Source organism: Thunnus maccoyii, chromosome 19, assembly GCF_910596095.1.
Source record: "Thunnus maccoyii chromosome 19, fThuMac1.1, whole genome shotgun sequence".
Taxonomy (NCBI): Eukaryota; Metazoa; Chordata; class Actinopteri; order Scombriformes; family Scombridae; genus Thunnus; species Thunnus maccoyii.
Genome location: NC_056551.1, coordinates 18,649,670 through 18,675,983, shown reverse-complemented (window position 1 = coordinate 18,675,983; position 26,314 = coordinate 18,649,670). Strand labels below are relative to the sequence as shown.

Sequence of the window (26,314 nt, the reverse complement as noted above, 5' to 3'; positions counted from 1 at the left end):
TTAAAAAACAAGGTACAAATCTCTTTGTGGCTTATAAATAACTTCATAGGTTATAACATAGAAGTAACTTTAATTTACATCTTCACATCGCTATGCCATGAGCTGGTCGCGACTTTACAAAGATTAAAATGTTAAATCACAATTGTACCTTGTTAATAGCAAAAACTGAGTAAGAGCCTTTAAAGAAAGTTATCTTTAAGAAGATTGCTGGGTACTTTGCAGTCTTTCTTCTTATTTAGAGTTTCTTTTTTGGAGCTCTTAGCTATCAGGGAAACCACCGCTTATGTTTGGCCATCTTAATATGATCTTTTATATTGGCATTTCCACTGTGCATGACCAATAATGTACTCTTGCAGTGTGTGCAGAACGCAGCATTTTTCTTGCCAGGTACTTTGTGAAGGAAGGAGTAACCCCCCTGGAGCTCTTTAGAAAAGACCGACTCTCTCTTTGGCATGACAGCTAACCGTTAGCATACTGACACATTCTGTCAGAAAGAGCCGCAAGCGTCATAGGCTAGCAACAGCCTTGACAACGACACTTTGATTGATTGACACACATATAGACAAATCAATGTTGAATTCAGACGCGTGGTGAATTGTATATGCTCTTATATTGGGTTAGGTAATAGTGAGTGGGACAGAACATGATAAACGTCTATATGTGCTACAAAAAAATATATGTTTTTGATTGTTCAAAATAAAATGTAAAGTTGTCAGATAATTTAGGTTTCTTTTTTTCAGGAAAATAACATTTAACATAAAAAGAAAAGCTTAGCTTAGCTTAGCATAAAGACTAGAAGCAGGGTGAACTAGCTAGCATGTTTAACAGGTACACAAACAAGTGTAAAAAGGAGTTAGGTGCTGAAAATATTTATTTGCGACCAAGTTGAGCTAGACATGCTGACAGGAGTTTTTTTTTTTTACTTTATAGTGAGCCATGCTAGCTGTTACCCCTCCAGTCTCTATACTATGTTAGCTCTAGCTCTAAACTTAAGGCACAGACATGAGAGTGGGATCAATCTTCTTATTTAACTCTCAGCAAGAAAGCAAATAAGAGTAAATAAGATATTTCTGAAATGTAGAACTATTCTTTTTAAATATTACTTTTTTCCATGTACTCACACATGGGCTAAAATAACAGGTAATTGGTAATATTAACTTACAACTCACATAAAACATGCTGTAAGACATTCAGTCCATAGAGGCTAGAGGTTTTGCTACATAAGAAATAATATAAAAATATATCTATGCCAACTGCAGACAAATAGTGTTAATTGAAAATCATAATTGCAATCTTACTTTATATGTATAAGTAAATATTTTACTGGTGGTGTTTCCTTGTATTTCATGGATTTGACTTGTTTCTGTGTTAGGATGGTGGGTAGCAGTGCCTCGGGTAGATGTTGCATGCATGCGTTTGGTCTGTCCGTTACCTCCCTTTCATCTCTCAGCTCTTTGGCTCTTTCCTTCTTTCCTCCATCATAGACTGAGGGCACTGATTTAATTCCTGGAATGATTTTTCAAACTGTCGTGCTGAAACAGACTTGCATAACCAGACAATTGGAGGGAAAATGGGTCATGTGGGAATGCAGTTGTTCTTCAGCCTGCTGGCTTGTTTTTAAATAGTTTGTCCACTCATACCATACTCATCTGTATTCTCAGCAACTTTGACGTTATGCTAATGAGTAATCAGTGCACAGGTACGAGTCCTGCTTAAATTTGGAGATGTCCGTCATGTGTACATGTTTTCTTAGTGCTGAGCTGATGTTGCTATTTTGTTACCACCGCTCAGGTTACAGGTACAAATCAATAGAACATTCAACCTCCTCCTCATCCATAAATATGTTCACTTGTTCCCCTGATGCACTGAGCCTTTCACAGCATAAGGCAGACTTTAACAAGCCTTGAAAGAAATTTCTAAAAGAATATGCATAAATTAATGGAATACATTAACTGCATACATTAATCCCTACTCAGAATAATGTCCACATTTATGGTTTTTAAAGTCCCCCTCCACTCAAAAATATCTCTTTCTTCTTGTTCCTTCAGTTGCATGTTTGAGCTTCACTGTGTAGAATGATGTATTTACAGAGTTCGACACCAGAAGGCTGTTTTCGCATTCATCTGCTGAAAGTGGAAAGTTTCTCTGTGCTCATTGAAAATCCAATTTTAAGGGGTGGCCTATGAGCAGGATTTTTGACATCACAAATAGTTTGAAAGCCAATTCTGATCCAATATTCAACTTACACAAGTGTGATGTGGAAACTTGAAGCCTGCAGTGCAGACCTACTGAGAATGGACATTACTGTGAAGTAGGAAACATCTTGCGTCCAACAGTTAAACTTTTGAGAGGAAATATATTTGCATAATCATAGATTCTGCAATTTTTAATGAGGGAGAAGGAGTAGATGTCATTTTAAGGATTTTAACGAGACACAAATTATTATTCAAAATAGAGTCTTTTACATACAGTACATCTTAAAACATGTCTGGAGAGGAACTTTAAATGGCCCCTGAGTTCTCCTGCTTAGCACACTGTGTGTGTCATGATGTATTGAAGCACTGATAGAAAACAGAAACCAGATTCTTATATAACAAGTAAATGTTTCAGTCCTAAAGCCATTACCAACACAGTATCTCCACACAATCCACAAATTAAGTACATGCAGAAAACATCATAAATGTGACCCCTGGGTTAGTGTGGGCTTCTGCCCGGGAGGATGCTGCTTCTGCCAATGCAGCTCTGAATGGTAGAGCACAGATTAAGGCAGAACAGAAGTGTTGAGGTTATCACGCTCACACGACCAAAATAGACGCAGAGCGGGTGAGACAGCGGGCAAGGGAGCTAGGCTCGCGGTGCAGTGTGATGTGCTTAGTGGAAGAACAAGAGAATACTGCTGACGGACACAGAAATGATGGAAAACAGAGCAGATGAACGGCTGCGTTCCCCATAGGATGGAGCTACTTGGATAGAAAATGTCTTTATTTTAACTTGTGATTGATACAATTTGCCAAAGGATGACTTAGCCAATTAAATGAACGCATTGATTAATGTTTGGTAGCTAATCCAGTAAAGAGAAGCATCATCTCATCTACAACGTCACATATCTATTATTATCCTACACTCAAATATGTAATGATCAAAAATATGCATCTACTGTAGGTCACAGGGATATGTTCAGACATTTATGGATTACATGTGTCGCATAATTCATATCAAAGTAACTGCACAACAAAAATAAAGAGAAATATAGCGACTATAACATATAAAGCAGTTAAGTCCCTAGTCCATTATTTGTTTTGTAAGATGGAAATGAAATGACAGACTTTAAAAGAAAGTCAATGGAGGGAAACATAATTCTATTATTTGTGGCTCGTCACTGGCAGGAGTGCGGTACACTGTGTTCAAGACTTGACTCAGTGATAGAAATATTTGATTGTTTTTACATGAAATACTCAAGATAACTTCACTATTAAGATGCTTGTCAAATGGTTTTATTTCATTAAAGGTTAATTGCTGAAATGATGTAAAAATCAGGCTATAACAACTTCAAAAATCAAACCAAATAAATAAAATAAAAGCCAAATTATGCATGTTAATTAAATCATCAAGAAAGAACAACTGAAACTGAAGTTGTTTTCTTTAATCTTTTGACAGAGAAGTACATGCACAGAAGAAATAATGACTTCCTCTTTAAAAATGTTCTCTGTTACATTAATGGATCGCTACTTGTTTTCTGCCCGTGTAAAGATCCCATCGATCACTACCTGCCTTTTAATTAAGTCTCTGGCTACAAATTGCTCTTGGGCCTCATTAACTAAATGCACTGCCTCTGAGCTGAAGATTCAGAGCTTTTTTTTATGCAGTGAATCAATGTTTTTGCGGTTTTCACTCTGCGTTGGCATCGAGAGTACAACATTGCTTCTCTTTTCTCTCCTCTTCTTGTGGAGTCTAGTCTTTTCTAGTCTGCATTGTAGACAGATTTGCAGACTGATTAGCTTCCTAGAGCACACAGTATGTTGCCTGAAGCTCTGAAATAATGCCAACTCTATTTATGTTTATTTATTTCGGAACTATACATATATCAACACGATTACGCATAGTGCGTTGCATTCATGTGAACTCTAATTACTTCCAGCGAGATGCTTTTCTTGGGGGAGAGAATAGCACTGGGAATGTGTTTCTAGTGAACATAAAATATTCCATATTAAGCCTCATCTAAGGCAGTATATTGTCTTCAGAAGTTGTTTTTCATATCTAGAGAGAATTCAACAACTCTTTTGGTAGATATAAGAAGAGAGACAGAAGAAAAAAACATGAAACTTCCTAAATCCCAGTGAATTCCCATTACATGATAATATGATTTTTCAAATCCAAAGTTCAACTGTAATTTTGTGATTAAGCAAAACCAAGAGAGATCCAAAAGGAGATTTGCAAGACGATGTTAAGCAGGAGAATTCCAGATTTTCCTGGAAGCAGTTTTGTCATCCTTCAATGTAATAGCCAGTGGTGGATTTAATCCCCTCAAATTAGTCCCTCGCTAATCCTCACTAACCTCAAACAGAGGTCACTCATGTCCAATTTGAAGATGCATAAAGAACACTTTGTAATTGCGTGTTCAAGGCCCACAGCTTGATGATGAGTAATTCTCCTGCATGCTCTTTTCTCTGCACATCAGATTCAAAATGTCAGTCCACAGAACATACGTCAAACTGACAGATTGTAGCAGTGTAAAACCTTTAAAAGTATAACACAAGTTGCATCACCTCTATGACTTTCAGACACATACTGTAACACCTTCCCTGTTAGTTGTCAATTGATTTGTTGTCTTATCCAGCGGTAATGCAGACGGTATAGATGGCACTGATGCAATGAAGTTTTACTACCCGCGGTCTTATAAATCCTGTTAATAGAAGTCTCTTTGTGTATGTAAATACACCACCTGCAATAGGTTTACATCCAAATCCTCATCTACTCTACCGTACTGTGCTGTTGAACGGATGGGGAAAGGCCAAATGTGAATGAGCTCCCTGCTGGCTGGACATAACTAGAGTGTGACCTTGTGCTGCTATCACATCACATCTTGGCTGTTTGTCTCCACTGTATTAGAGGATTATGCTGACCTATGCCCCTGTCCCCGGTCAAATTTAAGCTTGATGCACTTAATTCTAAGCCTATATTTTGCCAATGCCAGACGAGAGTATTGGTGATGCTGATCAGTGCTACCTATTTCCTACTGTCATGCAGTTTATGAGAGCTTATGGTGGAGGAGAGAGCTCTCTGAAAATTAATGTAGATCTTTCCAGTGGGCATGCTGTTAGGTCAACTGCTTTGTTGTGTCTACAACATAGGGACAATGTTCAGAAATGTCACTGCCGTGCTGTACTGTGTACTGGTAATGTGAGCAGGTGGTTAAAGATTTTTACAGGGCCACTTTCATCCTGAGACACATGGGCACAGTCATGCAAATACACAAACACAAACACTGCACAGAGGACGTAGATCTTTTACAGGCAATGTGTGCCAGGCTACACTTTGAAACTACATGGATCAACACAAACAGATGGTCATGGTAACAAAATCAAATCCATACATTGACACAACAACAAATCAGACCAGAAATGGAAAAAAGAAACAGGGTCTTGCACGACAGCACACAATCTAAGGTCATTCTAGCTACCCAAATCAGACGGCAAGACAGGCTGGCACGGCAGCCACTCCCAGAATCCTCTTGGAGAAAGCACTTCCTCACCTCCAGAGAGCCAAAGTCATGACGTCACGTCTGATTAGCCTCCGTTCCACTCGCTTCCGTAACTAAATGCAGACTTTTATTTAGCGTTTCTTTCATTGGGCTTTCAGAAAAAGTGAAGCATGTTGGAGTTTACTTTCCATATTCTAAGACAGCTCAGCATCCATTATAGCATCTGCTATAAGAAATTTAAACAGACACATCTGAGCTCATGGACTAAATAATATGACTAAACGATATGTCTAGGACTTATGGGAAATGTTGTTCGTTAAAGGCACCAAAAAAACATAAATATTGAATTTAACGATATTAGATCATTTTTCAGAAAACTCCGGTCCTTATCTATTATGAATCAACATACTGTTGAGAAAAGTTCTGTTGCAAGGCTGCATTTTTAGTTATTAGTTATTATCAGTTATTATTTCCAGGGTTTCCAGGGTTTATTGAACTCCCTAGTAATCGCTTTAAATGTACAGTAGAAAAGACGTTTCTTTTACTTGACAGAGTGCGTATGAAGAATTTAGAGCTGGTTCGCTTCACTAACATTTTTAAAAAAACATTGGCAGTGAAAAATAGGCCTATACGATAATTGCTCCTCTCCCTCACCACTGTGAACTGTACTAACTCACGCTGCTTTCTCACTTTCTGTGGCCTCAGTGCAACTCACCAATCACAGAAAGTAGATATTGCTGAGTGATGAGAATGTTTGCAAGTTGGGAAAAGGACTGTTTTTAAGATTTTTTGTCCTGACACATATCCTGAGCATGACATAGGGCCTTCTGTCCACAGCCTTCTGTATGCCCTTTCCCCCTGAGCAGACCTCTGTATGCAATATGAGAGTGAACCTTAACTTTCTCCCTCTACACCCTCACTCCATCTTTTATTTTCTTGTATCTCTTGGGGTTTGTTGTGAGATTCATGTAGTCATTACCATAAGAAAGAGGTAGAATACATTCCATTCTTTGTATTATCACAAGTAAAATGAAATATGCCAAGAGATTGTTTCAGTCCCTGCAAACAACTGCAACACTGCACTGTTTCAAATAGTTAAAATTCAGCCTAATACATCCCTACACCACATAATGAAGGTTATCCTGTATAATCCTCTGACCTGACCACTGATCTACACCCAGAGCCTCTATTATTAAGAGCTCTATTAATAGACTACTACCTCGTGGCTACCTGCTGACACTGGCAGACTTGTCAGACTAGTGCCCCTGAAACTCAAACCCAAACAAATCCCACATTGTGTTAATGAGTTTCTACATCTACATTCCCTCTCTGCCCTCGGTGAGCATGACCCAAAGGTTGCAGAGGCTTCCCAGCAAAGTGAAACGGTCCCTGGGAATTTGTAAAACCTCTCTGCAACCTTCAGACATCTCACCTGAGGCTCATCCAACAGCCTTGTCGCTTGCTTTCCCCGCAAACCCTGAGCCTCAATTTTGCAAAGTCTCTTTTGTATTGTTTTTGGATTATGCCCTAATTGAAGGAGGAAAATGCAGACAAGCAGTCGACCCTTTTCTATTTCTGCCTGGTGTGAATCATTTGCAATTCAAAGAGGGACCAAAGTGCTACTTCCTGTTTTCCAATCCTATCGCAGTCCTCTAGGAATACGCACCTTTATTAGTTACCTTTATCATTTTATTTCTCCCATTCTGTCTTTATCTGTTTTGCCCTGCGTCTGTTGTTCTTTCCTATTAAGTCATCAAACTGTGATGAATGTGAAGACTCACTCACACACACACACACACATGCGCGACAGAGAGAGAGAGCGTTCTTCTAAATTAAGAATAAAGATGTAGGCAGCAGAAGAGATACTGGGTGCACTGAGACAGCCATCCTGTAAGCTAGTGGCTAATTTTAGCCTTTCAGGGCAGTGCACTGTATCTCCCTGTGGATGAGTCGAACCACAGAGGGATCTGAGCATCAGCCCAGCCTCTTGTTCTCTCCTCTGTTCTGTGTGGACACTGTCCTTTGTGCAGAAAGGTTACAGGACAGTCACAATAGACCGGGGTGGAGAGACGTGGATTCAAAGAGCCTTTAAAACACCTGGGGTTTAATGGCAGATTTTGCATGGCACGACTGGTCTGAATTATGCCAAAATACATGTAAGCATGAAGTCCACACTCAGCCTCTCTTTCTTTTTCTGGAGTGATTTCTGGAGTGATTGCACTGTAAGATGAAGTAAGTAGCCTTTGCAATTTGGTAATAAGTGGTCAGTGTTTTTCCAAAATGTGTACACACCAGAAAGCACAAATGAAACTGAGGACAGAAATAAAGACAGAAGTAAAGATTAAGGGTTAAAATAAAATAAAGCAAGTTATTAGAAAATCTTGACGTTCGATAAAACAATTTAGTTTCTTATTCAAACAAAATATTTCAGTGTATTACTTTAAGAACTAGATGTTTTTTTCATTTTATTTGCACCATTTCCAACTTTGAAACTCTGCTCAAAGTAGCAACTTTGTGTGAATTCATTTTTTTTTAAAACCTCTTGGTAGTTGGGTGTACCATACTCTAAGGCCCAATTAAAATGTCATCACACTTATGATATGTAAAATATGCAGTTTAAAGGGAATGGAAAGCCATCAACTTAAAAATAGAAACAATTACCTGAAATCTTTCATTCAACAAATTGGCAAATGGGGCACGTCTATTATGCACAACCCTCCAATCAGCGACCATCTTTGTCCATATTTAACTTTTTTTAGTAGAAGAAATTGAGCTGCACTGTGAGTAAGCTAATGGAATAACTAACCTGGAAAGAAGAAATGGGTTTCTCATGCTAATGAGAAACTCTGAATTAGTGCCACAGCCGGCCAAGCATGAGTCAATTCTCTTCGCCCAGGTCCAATGTAAATGAAACTGCTTCTCATTGCAGATTATGCTTATTCACCCCACTGATGACTTTCTATTCTGAAACTTCCTGCTCTGATGACATAGCCACACCGGCAGCGACACTTGCATCGGTCCGTGGCATACTTACTGGCTGTTTATTCCAGAGGTGTGCACTCCCTTCATCTTTCAGTAATCCCCTGAAAAACTCTCGCTCTCCATTACCTAGTACTCTGTGCTGTATATTTACTGGTCAGTTTGTTTTGGATTGCAGCCATGTTGAATTATGAACAGCTGAACATCTGTGAGTGCAGAGGCACGCACACACACTGGCGGCAGCCAAATTCTCTGGTGGCCAAACAGGCACACCATGCCATCCACTTCAAAAGTGACTTTGTACTTTTGTGAACGTTTTAAGTCTCTTTTTAATCTTTTTTTTTTTAATCTTTTGTCTCTAAAATACCAATGCATGTGATGTTTCAGTGATACTAACAGATCTAAATCCTAAGCATTGTGTTTAGAGGTTTGTATCACTTCTTAACACTGTACATAAATGATGTATTTGAGTGTATATTCACACAACAAAGGAGATACTGAAGAGGTCTAACTGAGGTCTCTCTCTCTCTCTTTCTCTATCTGTCTTTCTCTTTGGCAGATTTTCCATATGACCTATGACCTGGCTAGTGCTGTGGTAAGAATATTTAATTTGATAGGGATGATGCTGCTTCTGTGTCACTGGGATGGCTGTCTCCAGTATCTGGTGCCTCTCCTCCAAGACTTCCCCCCTGACTGCTGGGTGTCCCTAAACGGTATGGTTGTAAGTATTGCACTCTTCTCTTTTGTTTGTTATTTTTGGCATTTGATATATATAATCTGTAGATACGTCAGTTGAACTTAGCAGAGCAGTTTTCCAACTGAATGTTTACTAAGCCCTGCTCCCCTTGTTTTCTATGCCTGTCAAAGTTTCCATTGTCGCACAGCAAAAATGTAGTTTACAGTGATAACAGTGACAGATTCAAAATTCTTTGTAATTTTTAAAAGAATGGGTGCTTGGTTTCAGACAGAGGTAGACAAAAGCTTGCTTCTTATTTCTATCCGGTGACCATCGATTTTGCCAACTGAAATGAAAACTATCACTGACAGATTTTATTAGCTCATCAGCTAGCTAATTAAGCCAATGTTGGCTCCACGAGTTGGTTGAAAAAGCAGTCTCCAGCTGACTTTTTAATGTTTCCACGTGATGAACACTAACATTACAAGAGAAAAGTCTTTTAGAATAAGGCCTAACATATGTCTCATATCTCATGTAACATTGGCAGGGGTTGCTAGAGTGTAAACGTCTCTAATTCTGATAGCAGGACAGAGCTGCTAAAGTTAGCCTAAACTTTTCCACATAGTGGGAAAATACCACACAGTGAAAATGCTAGTTGTAAATAAGGGTTTTATGTGTGTGTGTTTAACATGTAACACCACAAAATGATGTAACCTAGCCTATAAATGATGTGCTCCTCGTACGTGGAAGTAAGGATTACTAGGTAGTAGTTAGCCAGACATGCTAATGATGATCGGGGTTGTGAAGCTCAAAAAAATGTATTTGCTGATTTACAGACGTCTCTTTCACAATGTAATTCTATGGGAAAACGTATTTTTGGGCCAGAGTGCATCATGTGACAGACGAGGAACTTGTAATTACACGGTTTGGCCACTATGTCAAATTGGCTTCAAAGGCTGATGCTGTCCTTGGGGGCTTGGATTGTCTTCATGTTAAAGCAAACAAACACACTGTTTAACCCAGTCCTTGTACTTTTGCTGTTGTGTTTGGGTTTTTGGAAAACAAAATTGGTATGTAGAGAAATCCAAAGCTTGAAAGGCTTGCCTTGCCTGTTTAGAGTTGCTAAATTATGATTGGACAATCTGTTCGGCAGATGGGTTCATTGAACGGTCAGTTTATATGTATACTTTATCGCTGGGTTGTCAGCATATCAAATGTAGCCTCAGAACACAGTTGTAAATAACTTACAGCATGTCCATTGTATTGAAGGGAGTTAGACGTTTAATCAGGAGTGACTGGGGAATCGATAACAATTGTTGTTGACAACAACAGAGTCCCAGTTCAATCTGAGCTTGTTATTGTGAAACGCTTGAAAGAAATCTATGAAAAACATGGAAACAACTTGATGTGATAACTGTTTTAGACCGATGTTTGATGAGGCACTGGAGAACAGTCGATGCAGAAGTCATCTTATTAGGTCTGAACACACAAAAGGTTATTAAATCAGGAAAATGTATGCGAATGAATAAAGGTACACCTCTGGGTGTATGTATGTATATACAATATTTTCGCATCAGATGACAGGGAAAAGAAACCTGTACTGTAATTTGTTACCTGCCCCCTAAATGTCAAATCATCATAGTAGCCCCATTCAAACCTTGTGTTGTCAGTCGAAGCTGTTATGTTTTACTGTTGCAGCACAACTCAAGATAATAGGTTTTACAATCCCAGTCTTGTCTCGAGATTATATACCTGTCAACCTAACTGTAATGAAAATAGAGAGAAAGGTGATGGAAAATCTGTAGAGGAGTGTAATAGTGCTGGCTGCTGTGCCCTCTTCATTCTTTATTTGCTCTGCTGCCATCAGTTTGAGTCTTGGTGAGCTTTACCACACCTGAACCAGACAAGACTTTGGCTCCACTTCCTCCTCTGTCAGCCAGTGTGATCACCACTTTGGCTGACAGTGCTGTCAAAAACCCTGCAGGAGTGTGATCAGAACGCGCGTTTTTTATTTTTCTGACAGTGTGGAATGCACATCAGTGATGATAATCATGTTAGATTATAATAAGGGCACTAAAATGTGAGTCATTTAAAAACATTAGATTTGACACGTAGGCTGTTAGAGGAGTTCAGTGTGGGGCGGCTGCTCTTCACGGTGAGCTGGACTGTAGCGTAATTGGGCAGAGGCTGTGAATAATGTGGTATTTTCTTGTAATGTCGTTGAAAAACTTAAAAATAACTATAGATAACAAAAAGCAGGAAGCACTAGCACATAAGAAAACAAAATATTGAAGCCGCGTGGCGAGTGTCGTGTTACATGTTATGTCAAAGTGTCTTATCCTCTCTTGGTGTTTTGTTTTGATTTAATATCGGACTAGTTTAGATCGATGTTGGACTTTAGTAGCCCATCTATATCAGAGATATTCATCAGGGACATTGTTGTATGTACATTAGGGCTGCAACTAACAATTATTTACATTATTGATTAATCTGTCAATTAGTTGTATGTTCTATAAAATGGCAGAAAATGGTGAAAAATGACAATTACTGTTTCCTAGAGCCCAAGGTGACATCTTCAAATGTCTTGTTTTATCCACAACTGTCCATGACCCAAACATATTCAGTTAACTGTCATAAAAGACAAAAGAAACACAATCAAAGACTTGGGACTCAAATGACTCAAAATGATTAATTGATTATTAAAATAGGTGTCAATTAATTTAATAGTTGGCAACTATTTGATTAATTGACTAATCGTTGCAGCTCTAACTTACATTATTGCCCTATAACCTACAAAGAAACAGCTTAATGAGGAAGTGAAAGTCAAAAACTCAATTAACATTCACATTTTTTTTATAGTATTTACACATATGCATCACAATGTTTCTGTTGTTTGTCCATTTATTTTCTTGAGTTACTCTGGCCAGGCCTCTCTTTAGACTACAGGGATCTCCAAAACCGCAAACTGCTTAGTTTGAGGGCTCTGGGGACTGTCTCTTTTCTCTCTGTGCTTTTTCTTTTTGTCTCTGCTTTTCTCTGTCTTCCTCTGCCTCTCTCTCTTTCTCAGAGTTGGGGTCAAATGGACTATGGTTGCTCCTCTCAGAGCAATGTGATAGTGTAGACGTGGGCGCAGGCCTCCTGGGTAATGCTGATTGTAAATGCTCGCCCCGGGAACTCCTCTGCCTTCTCATCTCCCAACTCTCCGACAAACATTTTCTCTACTCCACATGCACACTGACTACTCACAGGCATCAGACTGGAGGTGCAAATGTCACCTTTCCTCAACATCACAACCCTGCATCCCACTCTTATCTTTTCTTTCAGGCAATGAGTTGCCCAAGTGAGCCCAATACCAACCAACATGTGTTATTCATCCAAACAGACATTATCCATCTCTGTTTGCACCAAAAGGAATTTGCAGTGATATTATTCCACACATAACTTTCACAGTTCATCCTTGGTTATGTACACAAACATTTGCTTCATTTACTAGAGCCACCACAGATTTTAAACCTTGATGAACAGCGCTCTGGATTCAGATTTACATATAATCATGCGGCTAAATGATGAACCGCTCCTTGCATTTGTGCTGCGTTCTGCACCTTTTTGCTCAGAATGAATCTCACGCAGTATATTCCCCTGTGCAAATCGATATGAAATGGGAATCATGCAAAAGGCTAATTTGCTGCCCCTTCTGCAGCAGTATCATTTGTGCTGTGAAAAGCTATAGCCATAACAGGAGATTGCAAAAGGGCCCTTGAAACAAAGCTAATATAGAATACCTGTGTGCTGAAGGCTTGTAGGTTCGTAAACAGCTGTGAGGACTGATTCTCTCCTTGGTAAGATGAAACTGAAGAATAAATTGTGTGCCGTACGTAGAAACAGCATCACAAAGACGTCTCACAGCTCCTCACAGATATAAGGTTTCTAGTGACATGCTCGGACTGTAGCTGCTTGTCTGCAGGATAGCGTACCTATATATAGAGCCTCCCAGAGTCTGTCTGTACAGGAGACTAAAGCAACAACGACGCCTTCAAATCTCAGCAGTTTCACAACTTCTCGGACTGTGGGATTAGGATTACCATATATTTCATGAATCTGTTGTTGCTGCTGTATTTTTTCTTATTGTGTTCAGGAATGAAAATGCAAATACAAATGAAAGGATTAGTCAAAACAAGCATGTTGGGCTATGTGCAATTTTGATGGCTATTTTATACAATTAATGTTCTATAAACACTGAATCAATACTTTTAAGAGAAATGCTGCACTGACAACACAATGCCACAGGCCAAAAACAAATCTTGGGAAAAGAAGGGCATCAATTGTATTATTTTTCATGCAAGTACACATGAGAAGTGCAGTTCATAATCTTGCTTCCCTATATTCAAATACAGAGGAAGCTCAACAGACTCAACATTTCACAAAAAACTGAACTGTCACTTTAATTTTCATATATTAATTTTCCTGATTGCTTTCTGTAGTTTCTGTGTTGATTGAATGCTTGCTTTGGACCTTAATGAGCAGATTCATAAAAAAGTCATTAAAAAATGAATCGCCAAAACAATCAACAATAATAATTGTATAGTTGCAGCCCCAATAGAGACCCACGGAGTCAAAATCTTTGTGATTGGTACTGTAGGGCATCAGCTCATGAGTAGCTAACATAGTGTTTCTGACTCTGATGTGGTAGAACGAGCAATTTGTGGAATCTCTTCCCTGTGGATCCTCGCAAAAGTAGAGGCCCGTGTGCTGACTTCGGTCTGGCAAATCCAAAGTGAAAAGCTCAGCCCACATGTGGGATCCCTCTTCTCATACCATCACAATGCATTAGTGTTCATAAACTAAAAAATCTTGATGAGATATCCCCCTTTTCTTTTTAAGGCAGGTATAAATACATAATGTGATTCTCTGGCCTGTCAGGAGAGTGACTGTCAGGTGAATGTTGTCTTCAAAAGTCGTGTCTTTCGGCTGCGCTTGCTCAAGAGTGACGACTTTAAACTCATATTGCATATTTTTTTGTCTGCTGTTAGCTTGGTACTTTCTGTCTCCAGCTGTGAGAAGGAGAGTGGGGCCAACGAGGACTGCAGATACTGCTGAGTGGTGCAGTACAGGGTGTAGTCTGTTATCTTCTTGACTAATGGCCTGAAAGTAGCTTCTTACTCTTTAGAGGCTGCATTTACTTAATCACTAGACAAGATAATGTTGCTGTCACTGTGTTGGCTCGGGTGAGAGGGTGATGGGCTGTTGCTTTGTCTGCATGTAGAGTGTAAGGATATGTGTTTAGAAGCCAGGAGGAACGTGTGTTTTGTGGGTCTGTGTGTGCTCACTGGTCCTGTCCAGGCTTGTATTAAAAGACAGACAGCTGAGCAGTATCCTGCTGAGGATTCATGTCCCAGTGAGGGTAAGGGGGCAGACAGATAGGCAGATACTCTATTGTAGGTAGACACACACACACTCACATAAAAAGAAAAAAAAACATGTCTAACCATGCATAACCGCCCTTCAGCATCAGTCACCCTTCCTGGCCTTTTTTATCCTTGGACCACCCACCACTTTTCCATCTATTTCTTCCCAAACCCCCGAATGAGTCACTTCCAAGAGCCTGGCTCCGTACAGAGTTTATGAATTAATCAAACTTTTTTCTCTCCCTCTCACACTTCTCTTAACAAGAAGCTTTCATCTCAGTAAAACGCAAGACTGATTTTGCCCTAATGTGAGCAGCACGTTTTTGTTGCTCTCACGATTCAGAGTGTGTTATTTGTTGTGCGTTTTATTTTCCCCTCATCATTGGAGAGTCCTTGCTGATAATAGGAGGGTTTAATCACAGACGTCAGGCAGTGACTCAGAAATGCAGTATTTCCAGCAGAATTGTTAAAAACACAAGCATGGCTGTTTAGGACAGCACTCGGCTGAGTTTTGAAGGACACAAGATCACTCTTGATCTAACGTGGCGGCTATTGTCGTCTTGATACCTGCGAGGAGAGCCGAGTGCAGCCACTTTCTCACTCCCAAACATAAAACAGGTTGCTTCCCCAGTTAGTTTAACCTTTCTGATACAGGGTGTGCTAATCAGTGAAAGTGGCTGGTTGCATACTTGGTTGCACATGATTGGACACCAAAAAGAAAGTCACCTCACTCCAAAGAATTTTTCTTGTACACTTGCCTGCTAATGGCCATTTATTTATAACCCAAAGAGAAAGAGCCCACCAAGATGACAAAATTAAGCAGTATGTCATGTGATAAAGACAATACAGGAGACTAAACATATCACAAAGCACAGACTCATGTGTTGGGGAGGAACATAAACCCTGGTTACCCTATCTCCTAAACCACAACAACAACTAGCTGAAACAATTAGCTGATTAAGTGATTAGTCAATCAACTGAAAAATAATTGGCAAGAATTTATTTTTGAAAATTGATTGTTTCAATCATTTTGCTGGCAGAAAATCCTGCATTCCTTAGTTGCAGCCTCTCAATTGTGAGGATTGGGGTTTTTTGGTGTTTTGGTTTAATCAATAAAGAATATAATTGCTAGTTGCAGCTCCACCAACAACTCAACCTTACAACTTTAAGTAAAGACTTTGCCAAAAAGAAAGACAGAAAAAAATTAGAAAATCTCAGAAACCTTTGGCAGGCCAAGTCCAAGAAGAGTCCTTTATGAGGACTGCTGACTAGGAGAGAAACAGTAGAACTTACAAGAAAAGATAATCACAACCTTCACACTGAGATACACCACTGAGTGCTTTCCCTGCCAACATACTGTACAACAGTATATTTTACTGTTGGGTATTCGTTCAGGCCTGCAGACCACTTCACTTCCTCATTCGTGTGCTCAAAGACTGTTGTGCCTTCTGTGCACTCCCAGAGTGAACAGCTTGTAGTTTGATTATGTAATTGAAAAATGGATATTGTGCATTACATTTTTTTTCCCCCATGCATGGGATAGCTTGCTGGGTTTTAGTAGAGTTACATGACTGAGTAATTAAAAGCATCAGTTAATGTGAATGTTTTGCACATTTAGTTACATTTCAAAAATATGAATATAAGAAAAAAAACATGAAGGGAGCGTTAACCAGGAATGAAACATGTAGATGAAATCAAAGAATGTTTGTAACACCAAAATATGCTGGAATTTGTCACCAAAACATATTAAAAATATTAAATATACACATGCACACATTCTAAAAGACTCTCAAGTGTAATTTTCACAAGAATATGAAAGGAAATGTATTTTCTTAGGCTTTCACTAAAAAGTTATGCTGCAGTGAAACTAGGGCACCTATTGAAACACTGTGCAATCTGTGGGAGTACAGATGAGAAATTATTGTTTTTTGTTATTTGCCCTATGAGCACTGGTGTTGTATTGGGGTCACATCCTGTCCTTTGCAGCCATGCATTACATCGTGTTAGTCTTATTCGTGGGTATCAGCAACAACCAACGCCTTTGGGTCACACATAACACTGGGAGGTTGGTGAATCATCCATTGCCTTCGCAGTCACATAACCAGTTACATCTTGTGTGAGGGGACTGCTGGAGACGCGATGTTGTGACTAATGAATTGAAACGATAGCAAGTTGTTAAACTCACAAGCACACAGTCAAACACTCGGCACGGTCTAATTATAGAAACTTTCAAGTTGTTGATTAGAACAACTTTGACAATGGTGTGGGATGAGATTAGCGTTAATGCATGTAATAATGAAGGCTGTGAATTCACTTTACGGTTTTACTTATAAACAAAGGCAGAGCGGCTAAAAGATGAATATGCAATATCTGATGTCACTTATTTTGCTGTATCCAGAGCTTAATTATATTTAGAACAACTCTGGACGAACTGAACACTTCTACTGTGTTAGCGGCACTTATTAAAATCATGGGAATTGTACTATAAAAGCAGAAACTGCATTTTCTGGGCAAAATGTGTTAATACTGCAATGACTCATTCTTCCCAAAGGACAGAAGGCTCTACAGCAAAAAACAACAGTTAAATAATTCTGACAGTCTGGAAAAAAATCTGGTTCTTAACACTTTTAACATACTGAAGGAAAATATATGTTTATGTCTTCCATTTGATTACTACTGTAAACAATATATGACTGGCTGCTACACCGCATCAGAGCTACTGTGAGTTACTTACTGTGATGGGAGGAAAAATACAAGCAATCCAACTGAGGAAGAACACTGAGTTAAGAACAGTGGTGTGAAAAATAATACTGCAATTACAATGCTGGTCTTATGGCTTGTGTGGTGGTTTTGTCTTGTTCCACTTAGAGCTCCTTTAAAGTGCACTTAACAGACTTTATTCCTGCAATGTTCTTGGTTAAGAAGGGTCTGTCATTCTCACTCTGTTTCTGTCTGATTAAAAAACATCTTCAAAATGTTTCACACATGTCTCCCAGATGTTAAATCACAAACAAAATTGCTTCTGCCACAGTGGTTAATTGCCAATGATAAATCAGTTTCAGCTGCCATTTGTATGGATTTCCATTCTCTTCTCCCATATTTTGGGATCTATTATAACCCTCAACAACAGGATACGTAACCAGTTTGATAATCCCAAACATGCAACTTTTAGCATCTAAAAAAACTGCTGCAAATCTTTAAATCAGCCACTTAGTCTCTGCTTAAAAAATTGTTAATGCCTTTAACTATGTGAGCCACTCTTAAACAGATGGCTTTTTCTTTAATGAAACGTTAAAATGCTTTAAGCGTTTCTAGATAATTCTTACAGTATTTAAGCAATTTTTGCCTATTTACAATGTAACTATATGACTTGCACTTAAGGATGTCTCACCTGTTGATTACTGATTAGGAACCACAGTTCAGTCCGCTATAGAGACAGTGTTAAGTTGGGCTGTTAGCATTTTAAGACACTCAATCAAATCAGTTTTAATTTATGATGTAGACTAACTTCATATGCGTACAGTTACTGGTTATTAAATTTTACTGATACTACAGCTTGTAAACATTCACAACTCTAGTAATTACTAACAGCAATACATTAATTTGTTATACAGGGAGAAAGCCTCCAAATTCCCTTTTCAAATTGTCATGATTCTTTATTGTTAGTGATAAAATTAAATTTGGTCAATAAAATATTTCAATGAGCATTCATCCTTCAGACAGCTGTTTGATATTTTCAAGTAGTCAAGCTAAGCTTTTTACTCCATGCCTTTCCATGGCGTCCTTTTTGGCTCTTCATTATAAAATCTGTACAACAAAGAGCCCCAAAATAGCATGTTTATCATTTCTTCTATATATAAACAAACATCAGAAATATGACACATTCACAGCACGATGCAATGCGACGTCAATACTTAAACCCTATATGACCCATACAACATAATTACATGACAAGCTCCTTATATAAGTGCTAATTTTTTTGAAATAGCTGTGCAAAAACTCCCTGTTGTATGTGTTCGTCTGTGTGCACCAAACACATACAAGGACAAACAGCAAAAAAAGTACAGTGAGTCACTCCAGCGAATCTGACATCATCTGGCAAAACTGCATTTTTCTGCTTTTCCATGCATACAAATATGTCAACACAAACATTCTGCAGTGTTGCTCAATAAACAGTGTCCCACCATCTCAACCACACATGCTAAATGTACACATGTGAAAGGACACCTAAGGCCCATGACCTCACAAATGACATTTGTTCCAGTTACATGGTTGGGTTGGTTTATGTTGTTTTTTTATTTTCCCTCCGTGTAAGTGATCCAGTGTATGTGTTGTATGCCACAGAAAGAAATGACATATTTATGCTCACAAAGTAGCCAGAAATACTTCTATTGCAGTAAATGTGAAAAAAATCGTGGTTATTTGTATGGCACTTGAAGACAGTATTTTAAAAATCTAAACTGCAGAGGCAAACAAACTGGACTCTATTTCTTATCAAAACTGGTAAATGTAATTATCATAGATTTTCTAATCAGTTTCCGGAAGAAACAACTAATCAGCATGGAGATGAGTCATCCAGGGCAGGTGATTAGCTGTAAATTTACTCATTTACCAAATCCCAGTTGATGAGCTGTTTGGAGTCTAGCAGAACAGAAAAAGGCATGACCAAAGGAGACACCAGCGCCTGGACATGATAGGATTTACTATATTACCATGTGGCATGTAGGAGTATGTCAGTCGACAGAAAAGACAGAGATTTCATATTTCTTTCATTAGCTATTCCGTTTTGGGTGAGACAGGTATTCTGTGTGAGCGCGCTTCTTTAACATTTCTTGTTCACAAAAGTTATTAGCGGAGTCAGCAGATTGGTTGTGGCTACAAGGCCTGTACTGGAGAGCTGTCGCATTTGTCTCCAGATAGGAACTTACTAGGTTTCACAGATGTAGCCTCGATAGGCCGGTTGAGTTACTCACTAGAGATTTTGCAGTTCCCTGAGGAAAAGGTAGACTTTTGACATACTGTATTAATGAGGAGTCTAAATCCTGCTCCACAGCTCCTAGACGTGACTTCTCTAAAGGCTGAAACTGTGACAAAAAGTGGGGAAAAAGGAATGTGAGAAAGCTGAAATGCAACCGAGAAGGTAGAATGTTTTCAAGTCTTGTATAGTGATGCTACCTGATAACTTGGAAAGACAGACAGGCCTGGGTGCCCAAGGAGTCAGGGGCTCCTATGTAAGAGCCTCTGTGGATGGAAGTGACTTTTAGTAAGATTTCCCATTGCATAGTAAAAGGGCAAAAATCCTTTTACAAAACTGCTCGAAAGGAACTAGTTCATACAGCATTGTCTACGCCTGAAGGCAGAGGATGCAATAATGGGGATTACAGTGCAAACTTTTGGACAGTCTCACCTTGAAGGCATTTATGTTGCACTTGTTTGTGCACACAAAAAGTGACAGAAGTAGTTTTGCAAAAAAATAAGAGTTTGAGAGAGAAGTTAAAATCCTGCAGTTTTGTGCACGGCACACCAATTGCTTTATAAAGTGGGTATGATTGTTGGATTGTCTGTTTTAGAAACTGTTTTTAGAAACCAGAAAGTTGTGGATAAGAGATGGTTTCAGATGCTGTTTGAAGATCCAAAAAGCACTTTGTTGAAGGCATATTGACCCCTAAAACACTTTTGGCTTGACACAAGAAAGAAACCATCATCACAAATTCCTTGCAAGTGTTTCTCCCTCAGGTCATGTTTACATCCAGTTCAGTTTAGGTTCAGTATTGACCCCATGGAACATGGCAACTCTGAATCTGCTGAAAGAAATGGTAAAACTCTACAACTGTATGACTACCTGACTTCCAAAGATGGTGTGGAGGCATCTACTCTCATCTACCCTCATCTCATAATCTATACATGTCTAATAATACCTCAGTATCACAGTGCATATGTTCAAAAACCAATAACAGACATGAGAAATTATAGAAACTAATCTTGAGTTACAGAATTACAATACTCGCTCGTTTCCCAGTCAGCAGCGAGTGATCATATTCTTTTCAAACAACTTAGTCTGCTTAATAACAAGTTGAAAATGAAATTGCTTCTTATGAACCCAGCTGGGCACATTATTGGATAATTGGGGCCTCATGCACCCAACTGGAGATATTATTGTGTAATTCAAGGCACAGAGGACAACATCACTTTTTTGTGGAGAACACACGCTGTTAGCGATTAAAGGAATGACTCTCACCCGTCACAAATCATTCCCTCTCTCTAGTAACAAAGAGCTGTTCAAAATAGCCGTGCATGACTAAATTTCCAACTAGGAAGAGCGTATACATGCAAGCTGATATGGTACATGACTGTCAGCTCTCAGTCTTTTGTTGATGTGTGTGTGGGGACTGCAGCAGAAGTGTTCCCTCCCTCCCAGCTCTGTATTTCTGTTCCTCTGCATCCAACACAGTGAATCCCATTACAACATTTATGAAAATCAAACCAGAGAGAGAGAGAGAGAGAGAGAGAGAGAGAGAGAGAGAGAGAGAGAGACAGAGGGGGCACGATCCAGCCCAGTCCTCCCTTCCTCTCTCTGCAACCCTCGCTGAGAAGGGTGCCCCGGGCTTTACAGGAAACAATTCCTCAGACTTCTGTAAATAATGCAAGTTCAGGGATTTTGTTTTAGTTCTTGCAAACATGAACAGTTTTTCACCCACTGGGGAATTAATAAAGCCAGGTAGGTCCAGGCAGAGGGAGAACAGGGGGGGGGGAAATAACAATAAGTGTTGAGTGAAAGAGGATAGAGGAAAGAGAGGTAGAAAGTTCAGTCACTCAGTGAGGGCATTAGGCTCTGAGGCATAAAGAGTATGCCAGCAGAATGTGTGGTAGAGGTTCAGTGATCCATCAAAGAAAAGCCTGTCTTTCCATTCTGCCTTGCCTTGCAGTAACTTCCCCCACCCCCTCTCTGTCTCTTTCTTTCTCCCCTTCTCTCCCTCCTTGCAGAACGTTTCCTGGGGTAAGCAGTACTCTTACGCCCTCTTCAAAGCTATGAGCCACATGCTCTGCATCGGGTATGGCGCCCGGGCACCCGTCAGCATGTCTGACCTGTGGATCACCATGCTGAGTATGATTGTAGGCGCCACGTGCTACGCCATGTTTGTAGGCCATGCTACGGCTCTAATCCAATCACTGGACTCTTCACGCAGACAGTACCAAGAGAAGGTAAGGACCTCGCAGTGACACACATTATCATGTGAAATACCTGAGATTAAAAGAAGATTGGGTTCACATGATATTGGATGTAATTTCAATATAGTAACTATAAAGTAATCCTTTAAAGTGCTGCATGGTATGACACACATCTTCAGGGTGCAATTTGTGAAAAAATCAGAGGGGGGATGTCTCTGAAATGTTATTATTTATGAAAATAAATCAGAACCACAGTGGGCGTATATAGACTATGGAGCCTATTAGCCTATTTCTTGCAGCTGTTACGGTAACATCTATAAAATGAATATGAACTTAAATAAAACAATTACGAAACTTGAACTTGACCACTGAATTTGAAGGAATATTTTAATAAATTTTTTAAAATTTAATTAATCAAGTAGCGCAATATTTTCACTCTCACTGTCCTTTCTCATATATAACAAAACAAAAGGTGGATAAGACCACTTGGCCAGATGTGCCAATACACTTAATGTCATTCTTGCAATTCACTGTTTAATTCAGCTCTATGTGCAGCAAATTTTAGTGTTGAATAAAAAAATAATCACAACATGCTGTCGATATAAAAATAAATAGGCTACAGTATATGCCTACTTGTCAGACCAAGAAAACAGTCTGCTTTGATGACCGACTTCCGTCTGCTTTTTCTGTTTTCCTGTGGAGGGGTCATCTGCAGCTTGTGGCCCCTCTTTTACCCACATCTCTGAAAATGTCCGAGCAGGGAAGGAGGCCACCCCTGGTCCATTTAATGCGTCATCACGAAGCCTAGACGCAGTGTCGTCTTTATTGTCACACAAGCGCAAGTGCTGACAGTGAATGTCCATTTCTGATTTTATTGTTGTTCACACTAATGACTCATGTTGCAGCCCTTCACATAGATTTATTCTTTTTAAATAGCCTATTTTTAATTTAGTCTATGGGTGAAGCAGCATGTATTACTATGAGGGGAACAAATTTTTGTCCCCACTGGGGATAAAAAATAATTCAGCAGAGGCAGGGATAGATAGACCAGTGGGGGGAATCCCAGCAAACCCCCCTAGGCAAATCACACCCTGCACATCTTTAATATTTGTTATTACAAGGTAAGTAATGCTAATTACCACTGGGATGGTCTTAAAGTATTAATCTGAGGGTTTTGCTCTTTCCTACTGCATAAAATCCTGCTCATTGGAGCTAGACTTAAATAAATTAGGTCTTCTCTCAATGGCCCTCTGGACCAATGGGTTGAGCTCTCGCAGATCACAATATCCGGGCGATGACTAGGAAAGAGGATTTTCTCCCCCCAAGCAGATCACATAAGGCCAACAGGGTGAGGAGGTCTATGACATGACCAGTAACCTCATTGTCTGTATGCTGCCAGTGAACACATTTTATTCTTCCCCTTTCATTTCAGTCCCTATTACATCACTTTTTTTTTTGCGTGTAGGGTGATTATCCAGCATTTCAGCCAAGCCACCATCTGCGATCCCGCTGAGGGGCCTAGGCAATTCCCAGAACACACGGCTATGTCTGATGCGCTTTATGCTCGCACGCAAGAACCTGAGTTTAACTCCCAAACTTTTCCTGCGCTTATACTGCAGAATTCCATGTACATACCATTGTAGTGCGGGGGATTATAGTCCTTTATGGTTATCGTGATCCACTTCAGAGCATGGTTATGATTAAAATGAAAAGCTGACCTTTAACCTGTGCGGTAACAAAGGTGATGTAAGCTCAGATAGACTGATTCACCTACAGCATATAGATTATTTTATTTGCATTTAGAAAGCACGGTTTGTCGTTCAAATGTTGTTTGTTGTTCATTGTAGTTTTGCGGTCATGTATGTTTAAAAATAAAAAAAACAAAACATTTACACTGTGAAACGAAATGATTTGTTGATTACTAGAAAATTAATCTTCGGCTATTCTAATAATCAAGTTATCGTTGAAGCAAAAGTTGTAACATTCTCGTGTGTCTGCTTCTCAATTTCAAGGATTCACCTCTTGTAGTCTTATGTGATAATGAAATGGATATCTTTGGATTTTGATTTGGGTTTTAGGCAATTGTGATGGACATTTTTAGTATTTTGACATTTGATAGAGCAAAAGATTAATCAAGAACATAATCAAAACAACTAAAGGTTATTTTCAGAGAGTAGTGAAAGATGGCCATTATAATTTACCAGAGCCCAAGCTGATGTCTTCAAATTGCTTGTTTTTTCTGACTGACAGTCGAATCTATCATAACTAACTGACAATTTATCTGACAATAAACAGCAAACTGCTCACATTTGAGCAGCTGGAACCAGTGAATGTTTGGCATTTTTGCTTGAAAAATTACACTACATCAACAATTAATTGATTATCAAAACAGTTGCATATTAATTTTCTGTCATTATTAATTTAAGCCCCATAGCAGATTCATTGCTGATGAAATAATTGTTAGTTGTAGCCCGACTGTGTCCACACTAACACACACACCAATGCAGGGCTGGGCTGACACACAAAGTACACAGCGATTATTCCGTGTGAGGCTGTTGCAATAATTCTTATCAGATCATCAGTATATATTATAGTTATTGTCACCTTGGCTGTGACTATAACAGGACATGCTAAAATGCTAGTTCATTAATTCACACCTTGTATATAAAAGCATTTAGCTGTTATCATTTCATTGTAAAACGATAACCTGACCTTGCCAGGCTCTCCCATGGTTAATGCAATCTAGAGAAACCACCCCCCTGTGTGTTAGCTGCAGTGTTGCAGTGCTATTATACACAGTACTTTAGGAGTCTGTTTTCACTTAAAAAAGCCTAAATCACCAAAATAGTTCAATGCACGTAGTATATCAGGACAATCCTCTAAAGACAAGCATGGTCAAGATCACAGCTTTCACCTCAATGGGATCATGGAATGCTAATCATTCAATTTTATCATCCTCTGACAGATTGATTCATCCTCAGAGTCATCATCAGCAGGTCTGCTCGTAAACTCAAGTGTTTCTTGACACAGAAATGACAGCAGATCAGAAGTTAGTGCGCTCCAGAGTCAGGACAAAAAGATGCAGATGTGGCAGGATAGAGCAGGCTCAATAAAAGACCTTTTAGACTGAAAAAAGTAGCAGTATGGAGACGATTTCCTCATAAGCTGAAATAATGTTATGATTGATTGTAAACAGCCAGATACACCGATGCCACAGTGCATTCCGCCGAAAATTAATGACAGCAGGTCGCCCACAGCAAACAAGTTGGGCTTCCAAAGTCACTGTTTGAATTAGTGACATGTCTCTTGCTCAGTATGGATGTACATCTGCTTCACAGCAAATCTGCTTAATCTACATCCCACTTTATCCTTTTAACATCCCTCCAGGCATTGAACTGACAGCTTTGAGGTTGTGAATGCCATGTTCATGGTAACAGAGCCCCAGTGTGTAGCCAGATTCAGCGAGGACTGATTTGCTGCATGGCTGTGCATATCAGTGGAGCAGGCTGGGGAGCAGCAGGGATGGGTTCTGGGTGCTCAGCCTCTAGTCATTACATCTATCACTGGCACAGCTGGGGGGTTGGAAACACGGATGGAGAGATGGATGTGGGTGTGAGGTCAGAAGTTAGCTAAGGATAGAAGTGGTATGTACTGTAAAATGGGCAGAAAGAATGATGCTGGTAATCAAGAATCAGTCCTTCTTTTTAATAGATTCAACTCAGAGCACAAAAACCCTATCTCCTAGTAACAGCTTTCTCGTGATTCAAAAGTGAAAAAAGATAAATACGATCAAAGAGAGCAAAGCAACCATGCAATATATTGGAAGGAAACATACTGAGAGAAGCATGTGTAGGATGACAGGGAAGAGAGAAATAGTAGGTGGGGGGTGAAAGGAAATGATGATGTAAAGCATGCATGATCTCAAGATATGCCTGCTGTGATGTCCTGGTGCTGATTGACTGGAAGCCAGCGTACAGCTGCGTGTCATTTATCAGCTGAGGCCTGAGGACTTATTCTTTGAGTCATGTCCATGCTGTGCCTCATTTGATAATATACAAGGCTCAGAGTCTTTATAAACCTAATTAACTAACTGTCTGCCACGAAATACTGTTCTGGTTAAATAAAGGTTAAAAAAATAGTGAAACATTTCAAACCCGGTTGTCATGAAATGTTAATTATGAAATCTAAAATTCCAAACTAGCTTGAAATTGTATACTTTGAACATGCAGCCATCAGTGTCGAAAACATATCTATAAAGACATTTGAACACAGATGTAGCTAAAATATTGTAAATTCTATATGCATATTTTTGACATACGAAGTATACAAGCAGCCATGCTTAAAGGATTATCAGTTGCCAAGAATTAGAAGAAAAGGTTGATA

General features: G+C 39.3%; 1 protein-coding gene across 1 annotated transcript in view; it reads left to right on the top strand.

Moving 5' to 3' along the window:
* The window catches only part of LOC121885652 (potassium/sodium hyperpolarization-activated cyclic nucleotide-gated channel 1), a 74,410-nt gene that overhangs the window by 22,403 nt on the left and 25,693 nt on the right, over window positions 1–26,314 (top strand). The window contains exons 3-4 of the mRNA XM_042395323.1: window positions 9,240–9,401; window positions 21,746–21,964. Coding sequence (XP_042251257.1) covers window positions 9,240–9,401; window positions 21,746–21,964 — 381 coding nt within the window. The remainder of the gene's footprint in view (window positions 1–9,239; window positions 9,402–21,745; window positions 21,965–26,314) is intronic.